General features: G+C 45.8%; 1 protein-coding gene across 1 annotated transcript; it reads left to right on the top strand.

The window, feature by feature from the left end:
* The first annotated feature begins 54 nt into the window (after positions 1-54).
* Positions 55-8,580, top strand: ATP6V1B2 (ATPase H+ transporting V1 subunit B2). The gene is made up of 14 exons (XM_064472712.1): positions 55-204; positions 3,156-3,211; positions 3,902-4,000; positions 4,644-4,737; positions 4,838-4,915; positions 5,388-5,527; positions 5,667-5,768; positions 6,137-6,234; positions 6,486-6,609; positions 7,041-7,191; positions 7,577-7,659; positions 7,749-7,853; positions 8,077-8,206; positions 8,324-8,580. The coding sequence occupies exons 1-14, from the start codon at positions 93-95 to the stop codon at positions 8,464-8,466; spliced, it is 1,515 nt and encodes a 504-aa protein (XP_064328782.1). The 5' UTR covers positions 55-92; the 3' UTR covers positions 8,467-8,580.

Raw genomic sequence — 8,580 nt, 5'->3', positions numbered from 1 at the left:
CGTCCCGGCGCGCTCCGGGGGGGCGGGGCCCTGCGCGGCGCCGCTATATCAGCGCATGCGCAGGGGGGCGCGGGTCCGGGGCGACGGAGAAGATGGCGGCGGCGGTGCGGGCGGTGCGCGGGATGGTGAACGGCGCCGGGCCCGGCGGGCCGCGGGAGCAGGCGGCCGCCCTCACCCGCGACTACCTCTCCCAGCCGCGCCTCAGTGAGTGCGGGGCCCGGGGCGGGAGGGCTCCCGGGGCGCCCCGGAGGGCTGGGCCCGGCTCGGGGGCGAGCGGCGGGCGGGCAGGCCGGGCGAGCTGCGGGGGAAGCCGGCGGCCCGGGCCGCTCCTGGCGGCAGAGCCGGCCTCCCCCGGGCCCGGGAGCCGGCGCTGGGCCGGCCTGGATGGCTTGGGGTGTCCCTCTTGAGCCGGGCTTGGAGTTGCGGCGGTGCTTCTCCCGGCCTCGTCCTGCCCGAGCGCTCGCGTTAGGCGCCGGCTGCAGCCACCAGCCTGGTCCCCGCTGGGCAGCGTAGGCCGTTTCGGGGTCCTTCGTGAAAAACGTAGCGCTTTTAGCAGGAACTGAAAATTACTGTAAATTGGGGGAGTGTTCCTCTAAAACGAGGTTGAGAAATCTGATGGAAAAGAGGAAATACAGTAGCCTGGTAGAAAACCCTGTATTGCAGGGTAGTAGGGTGAAAGTCAAAGTTTGAAGGTGTATTTTTTCTGGCTTTTTTTTTTGATCTAGGCAGTAATTACGAGTGGCTCTACCTGTACACCTCAATAGTGTCAGTACTTGCAGGGTGGTAGCCAGGGAGCTTCTCGGCCATGGTTTCTTTAAAATGTCAGTCTAGTTTGAAAGCTGGCTCGGTGGTTCTTGGTGCCATTCCTGCTCCCCCGGGTCCACTGCTGTGCTGCACTCTGGAGTAGTGGCTTCTGTCAAGGTTGGAACCAAGGTGACTTCATATTCAGTTGATGTTTTTCTATGTAGATTTTGGCTTTTGCCCAAGCAGGTGGTTTTTTACAAGCTGGATATGAAAAACACTTCAGTGGCTTTTGGCTTGTCATAGAACTGGTTGGCCTTATTGGAAACAGGGATTTTGAGTCAGTGGTGAGCTCCTTTCAAGGGGAATTGATGCTGATTGATGTCAAGGAAGTATTTTCTTGTGGACAAAGCGCAGAGTGTCAGCCCTCTCCTGTTGACTGAGGAGGAAGTGCTCATGAGACAGTCATGGGATGAAACGCTTTGCTCAAGATAATATTTTCCATTTCTTGCGGACAGTGGGCTCAGGCACTTGCAGTCTAAGTAGTCCTCTTCATGGCATAATGTCTGTGTAATTCTTGCTCAGGTGAAAGGAGCGGGCCAGCTTGTGCTTTTGATTAAGACTAATTCAGGGGCACATGTTGTGTCTCGGCACATTTAGCAGAGCTTTGACAAGAGTAAAAATGAGAAATAGGAGTTCCAGCCCTACACCATCTTACATACCCAGTGACCCTCAGACCTTATCTGATGCAGTTTTGATTATTGCTGTTTAAGAGATTACATTGCAACAGTTCATACTGTTTGCTTATGTGTAAATGCTGCATTGTTGACAGTCTAGACAGCACCTGGTAAGTGTGCCAGGCCTGGGCAGGCTGAAGTGGCTCAGCCCAATGATTCTCCCTGTGGCCTGGTGCTGGTGGAATTTGTGATCTTTCCCAGTACCGTGAGTGCCTGTTTCCTCTGCCTGTAGCGTGACCAAGGGGTGCTGGTGCCTCTCCTGTTCTGCAAATGGCTCCACTTGCTCATTTTTCCCCTTCCAGGGATAAGTGATTAACAGTCATTCTCTTGTTCCTTGTGACCCTGATAAAGCTTTGACTCAATGTTACTTTATCTGTGGATCAAGTGATGCTGGGCTCTAGCTGGGACACTGGTGTGCCCTAGAGCTGTGCAAGGGGACTGCTTACTACATTTTCACAGCTTTTCCCCTGGGCTGGTAGCAGAGTGATGAAGTCTGGGCACACGGTGCCTCAGCAAATTGTGGGTGGTGCTAATACTTGAGCTGCTGATGTTTAAGACATGAGCTCTCTGATGAGCTGGCTAGCTGTGGCCTTCTATCAGGTGTCAATCCTTAAGTTAAACCAGGATAGCCCAAGAGCAGGAGGAGCTTGGCTAAGGTGAAATTCACTATAGCGCATTGACTTTTTCTTAGGAGGCAGGGAAGGTATTGTAAGGCTTCACCTTAGCAGTGTTCCAAAAAAACACTACTTGCTGTAGAAGTTCTGCTGATAATCTTTTGAGCAGGAGATCTGCTTGCTTTAAGTCCAGGCTTTCACATGGGTTGTTTCAGTGTCATGGAGCAGGACAGTTCTGTGGTTAAAAGAAAAAAAAGCCTGGAAGTTGAGTATTGATATTAAGGTCATCTTACCATTTGTTGGACATGAATTGCAGTGCAGCTTCTTTATCACAAATTACAGATGTTGGTATCCTTGCTTTTTTTAAAGATCTTGCAACTGTATTTTTCTTAGCTTAAAATGTCAACTCTACATGGTATTGGTGTTCTGGGTGGCATCAAATCATCCTCGGATATAGACTTGCAGTGAATTTCTGAGATGGACAAGAAAATGGTGATAAATATCTTAATGTTACCTCAGGTCCTCTGGAAGCGGAAAAAAATGCTGGCCACACAATTCAGTACTTAATCCTTCTCATAGGGTTCATAATAAACATAGAAATGATACAGAGCTGGGCTCAAAATCTGCACCCCTGAGACTGGGACCTCATCAATACTTATAAATATCTGAAGGGTGGGTGTTAGGAGGATGGGGCTGGACTCTTTCCAGTGGTGCCTAACGCCAGGCCAAGGGGCAACGGGCACAAGCTGGAACACGGGAAGTTCCACCTGAACATGAGGACAAACCCCTTCCCTGTGCGGGTGCCAGAGCAGGGGCACAGGCTGCCCAGAGAGGCTGTGGGGTCCCTTCCTTGGAGACATTCACCCCCTGCCTGGACGCGGCCCTGTGCCCCTGCTCTGGGGGTGCCTGCTCCAGCTGGGGGTGGGACGGGGTGCGCTCCAGAGGGCCCTTCCAACCCCCTCCAGTCTGGGATTCTGTGATAGGAATGAAACTTTGAAAGCTTTGTGTGGGATATTTCTGATGGTCTGAGGAAACACCTGACCTGTGGCTTGCTTTGTTTCAGCTTACAAAACTGTATCGGGTGTGAATGGTCCCCTGGTTATCTTGGATCAAGTTAAGGTAAAGTTTCAGATTCTTAGTGAATGAAGCTTTTTGAGGGAGAGTTGACAAAAACTGTGACTAAATCCAGACTGTTGTGAAATTTATGGGTCCACTGAGCAATTTTAATACAAGAACTGTTTCTGACTGCTGAGGTAAATGCGAATACACAAATTGCTGTAAAGCTAAGGACAGTTGTCCATGTCCTGGAAAAAATGGAAGGTTGTTGAGACTCTTGGGGAAAAGAAGGGGACAGAAGCATACCTATTCATTTTGTTCTTGTCTTTTTTGTTACCAAAGCATAAGTGCCCTGTAAAAGGGAGCTGTAAACAGTTTTGGCTTGCTTTCAAAATACTGGCAAGTTACTGTTGAAGGCAATCAACTGATGCTATGTACAGGCACAAGCCAGTTTTATCTTTTTGTCAGATGCTGCATTGAGGCTTTCTGTTAGTATGTCAGGACTACTAGGGTTTTTAGGGTGGGTTTTGTCAGGTCTTTCTGCAGCCTGCAACTCTGAGCAAATGTTGTCTAGTCCCTGCAAAAATGGCTTTAGCCTGATAAATTTTAGTTGTCATAGAATGAGTTTTGTTCCAATGAAAAAATTATTCTTAATAATTGTAGTTGCTAAACGTAAGCTTTCTTGAAGCAATGTTAGTTTAATGACTCTTCTGGATTTTAATGCTTTCCACCATCTTTTTTGCTCATCTTCAGTTTCCTAGGTATGCAGAGATTGTTCACTTGACTCTCCCTGATGGCACAAGAAGAAGTGGGCAGGTTCTGGAAGTCAGTGGCTCCAAAGCTGTGGTTCAGGTATGATTAGTGACGGGAGCGTCTCTTGTTGCAATAGAAAAGTATTTTATTAATCAACATGTGCCTGAGCTGTGTCAAATCTGTCTTGTGATATGTTCTTTTGGTAAATGAATAAATTGCCTTCTTATTCCAAGTGCAATTTGCTTGAATAAATTTAGAAGATAGAAAATGTCCTTCTGTACTCCAGTTTTCAATCTGCATCCCCCTCTAGATTTCTTTGTTGCTAGATTAAAGGAGTTGCACCGTAATTGTACAGCATTAGATTCAAGATCAACTCCTGTGCTGTGTGGATGCAGGTATTTCTTCTAAGCAGCTGCTTCTTGTTAATATTAATTCTTCTTATCTGAAGAACTTTACCCTGTTGGCAAAGGGAGATACTTGAGATCAAAGGAATGGCACCGGGTTTGTTGGTTGCTGCTGATACACTTTGTGAATCTTGTTTAAAGTAGGTTTTTATGTGATGTTTTGTACTAGTGAGCTGTTCTTGAAATCCTCTGCTTGCAGAGGACTGCCTTGCTTTTCTGCCCTGTGGCTGATCAAGTTCTCAAGCTGTGAAGCAGCGTTCTAGTGTGTTATTTTGTAAAGCACAATACTTAAAACACACAGGATAAAGGAGGTTTTTTTTCTTCTGCTATGTTTACAGGTATTTGAAGGAACTTCAGGTATTGATGCTAAGAAAACATCTTGCGAGTTTACCGGGGATATTCTTCGAACCCCTGTCTCTGAGGATATGCTTGGTAAGTACTTACATCTTGCTTTGAAGGATGAACGGACTGACCACACACTAACTTATTTTCACAGTAACTTACATTTTTATTTTGTTGCTGTATCTTGTAGGCAGAGTATTCAATGGATCAGGAAAACCTATAGACAGAGGCCCCATTGTTTTGGCTGAAGATTTCCTTGACATAATGGGTATGTTCTTAATCCATTTCTGGGAGGGAGGTAAAGACAGATCTGGTGTTTCTGATTTCTGAGTGTTGCCATAGTTTTGGTTTTGAACTGTTAGGGGGAGTTTTAAGTATGTGTGTGGCATCAAACTCAAATCAAATTTACATGAGCGCAGGACAAAGAGGTAGTAGAAAATAACTGGTTTTGGTAGTGCTTGGAAGCTGTTCTTTGAAGCATTTGTAGACTATCTGAATTATACAGTCTGCAAAGATAAAAAGCTAATAACCTGACAGGCTTTTCTTACTTTTTACATGACCCCAGAATGCCATCTGCAAAAGGCTCAGGTTTGACCAGACGCATCTAAAGATTTGTAGGCCTAAAGGGGGCTTTGCACATTTTGACGTGAGCCTTGGATCACAGCTGAAGGTCAGCGGTAGTTTGATCAAGCTTCAAACATGTACATGGAATAACATGTGTTCTTTTAAAAACTAAACAGGTCAGCCAATCAATCCCCAGTGTCGTATCTATCCAGAAGAAATGATTCAGACTGGCATTTCTGCTATAGATGGTATGAACAGTATTGCCAGGGGGCAGAAAATCCCCATATTTTCAGCTGCAGGCTTGCCCCACAATGAGGTGAGTACTCAAAGCTACTCTCTGAACTGGTAGTGGCTTGTGTTTCACTGGGATTAAAAAGTAAACCAAGTTAAATTCTGGTCTGTGTAATAGCATCAAATATGCAGGAGGACTAAAATGTTGGGTTTTTTCCCCCTAGATTGCAGCTCAGATATGTCGCCAAGCTGGCTTGGTGAAGAAATCCAAAGATGTGATGGACTACAGTGAAGAAAACTTTGCCATCGTGTTTGCTGCTATGGGTGTAAGCCAATATTGTTGGAGGAAAATGATGTTTGAGTAATAAATAAGCCAATGCTGAGTATAGCTGAGGGTTACTTTTTGAAAGCGTGCTAAGTAGGTCTTATGTGTGTAACTAAACAGTGCTAAATTGGCTGAATGGCTGGAATTAACTGTAACAAAGTGTGTCTGATTAGGATAAAATATCTTAAACTTAAAATCTCTAGCCTGGAATGCTAGAAATAACTCGTTCTGTTGGGATTGTAGGGGAGTCCTCATGATGCAGAGAGCTTTGCTTATGGATTATTAACAAGGTGTTTAGACCTTAGTATGATGCAAAATATAGTGACCTAAAATCTGGTCTGGAGCTGATGCCTTAATATTGTGATTTAGGTGAACATGGAAACTGCTCGGTTCTTCAAATCGGACTTTGAGGAAAATGGGTCCATGGACAACGTGTGCCTGTTCCTGAATTTGGCCAATGACCCAACGTAAGTAGTTACAGTGTGTTGGTTGGGGAAAGGCTGAGAAGAACAAGTAAACTGGAAGCTGAAGCCTCGCTGGTGTCCTTCCAGATGTCAGTTACATGGACATTTTGCAGCAAGTTGGCTATGAAATGCTGGTGCTCCAGTTGGTGCGTGTAGCAGATTTTCAGAGCGTTTTAAGCTATTTGTATCTTCAAACTGTTACCTTGCAGCCTTAAAGCCCTTGGCATAATTAACGCCATACTGTTCTATTTCAGCATTGAACGCATTATCACACCTCGCCTAGCTCTAACAACGGCGGAGTTCTTGGCGTATCAGTGTGAGAAGCATGTGTTGGTCATTCTGACAGATATGAGCTCCTATGCCGAAGCTCTGCGAGAGGTACGCATTTATTACCTTGCATGCTGGGCGTTGGCAGAAAGGGTTCCTGGTATAAAGTGAGAATGTAAACTTCTGCTCAAGCTGTTAAATTAGTTCTTAAATTACAGTGTTCTGAAATAGGCAGTGAGGCTTTTAGTTGTTCATTGTTTGTCTAGGATTATGTTCAGCAGTCAAACAGCTATTTTTTCTGGGATAGCTAAACTTATTTGACTAGTGGCATTCAGCAGTTTGATATTAAGTTCCTGATTTGCCTTGGCATCTTGTCTTGTCATACGTGGTTGTAGTGACATAATAGAGGTTGGGGGGGGCTGTATTTTGATATCACCTGCAGGAAGAGGTACTTCCAAGTCACTAGTGTAGCTTAATTAGGGGAGCAGCAGTTCTGCGCAAGTGATCTGATTTCTTGGGAACGTTTTTCTGGGTTGCCTCAGGTTTCGGCGGCTAGAGAGGAAGTCCCTGGCCGGCGTGGTTTCCCAGGTTACATGTACACTGACTTGGCTACTATATATGAGCGCGCTGGGCGCGTGGAAGGCAGAAATGGTTCCATTACTCAGATTCCTATTCTTACCATGCCCAATGATGGTGAGTTATTTTCAAATGTTTTTAATAAATAGCACTTTAATGGACTCCTTTAGAGAAACCTGCCTTATTCTGGACACACAGCAAGATAGGAGGTCCTCTGTGGCTTTTAGGTTTCCATTTGAATATTGCAGGTTTCGGCTGCCTGCTCTGTCTATATTGCTAATAGAAATGCTTTGCCCATTTCAGACTGCAGGACCATTCTCCAGCCCCCCCATCAGGAGTGCTTGCAGCTCTAATCCTCGTGAAAGAGCGCTTGGTGATATGTGGGGCCGTTAACTGATGGCATTTTACTTTAGAAGTCATTTAACTGCCAAAAGCTGCCACATCAGTGCTAGAACAGATGTAAAAGGTCTGAAAATTATCCAACTGCTTTTTTCCCCCATAGATATTACCCATCCTATCCCTGACTTGACTGGATACATCACTGAGGGACAAATCTATGTGGATAGGCAGCTGCATAACAGGCAGGTGCGTACCACACCTGTTAGAACATATTTAAGGTTCCTCTGTACTTTCTGAAGCATTAACGTTGAAATCCTCGGATGTCTTTCCTCCAGATTTACCCACCTATTAATGTCTTGCCCTCCTTGTCTCGACTGATGAAGTCAGCCATCGGAGAGGGTATGACCAGGAAGGATCATGCGGATGTCTCCAACCAGCTGGTATGTAAAAACCTCTTCAGAGAAGCAGAGGCACATTTCAAATATAACTCTTGCCCAACAGCCTGTAAAGGGCAAGGCAAACAGTTGCAATCCAGAGCACTCCTGAGGCGGGTTTAAAAGCATTGGCTGAGTGCTTAATGCAGTCAGGTGAGAGCCTTTGGGTTTGAACTGAAGCCGTTACATGGGTGGTGACGGTAAAAGCACTTGTTTCTGTCCCTCCCAGTACGCCTGCTACGCTATCGGGAAGGATGTGCAGGCGATGAAGGCTGTAGTTGGTGAGGAAGCTCTTACCTCAGATGATCTTCTTTATCTGGAGTTTCTGCAGAAGTTTGAGAAGAACTTCATTGCTCAGGGTGAGTGTTTCAAGAACATCGCGGTATGTGTTAACACCGGAAGGTCTTGTCTCAGATCTCCCTGGTGGTGAGACATTTTCCTGCCCCGTATTTCAGTCTGTGGTTGCTTTTCTGCAGGTCCTTATGAAAATCGCACTGTTTACGAGACCTTGGACATCGGGTGGCAGCTTTTGCGAATCTTCCCCAAGGAGATGTTGAAGAGAATCCCTCAGACAACACTGGCTGAGTTCTATCCTCGAGACTCTACTGCAAAACACTAGCCACAGCTTCATCTCTAACTCCTTGCTCTGTGAAATGCTGTTTGTTTTCCTTTTTCATGTGTTGGTGTTTACTTGTCGCCCTTACAATTAAAACCAAGACTAGGTGACACTTGT

This window comes from Phalacrocorax carbo, chromosome 24 (genome assembly GCF_963921805.1).
Source record: "Phalacrocorax carbo chromosome 24, bPhaCar2.1, whole genome shotgun sequence".
Lineage (NCBI taxonomy): Eukaryota > Metazoa > Chordata > Aves > Suliformes > Phalacrocoracidae > Phalacrocorax > Phalacrocorax carbo.
The sequence above is the reverse complement of the archived record's forward strand: the minus strand, read 5'-3'. Positions and strand labels throughout refer to the sequence as shown.

Excerpts from the sequence above, each read along its gene's own strand:
- ATP6V1B2 (XM_064472712.1), top strand. The coding sequence starts at position 93 with ATGGCGGCGGCGGTGCGGGCGGTGCGCGGGATGGTGAACGGCGCCGGG. Across the intron at positions 4,738-4,837 it reads TGTCTCTGAGGATATGCTTG|GCAGAGTATTCAATGGATCA; the intron begins GTAAGTACTTAC and ends TGTATCTTGTAG. Across the intron at positions 7,660-7,748 it reads GGCAGCTGCATAACAGGCAG|ATTTACCCACCTATTAATGT; the intron begins GTGCGTACCACA and ends TCTTTCCTCCAG.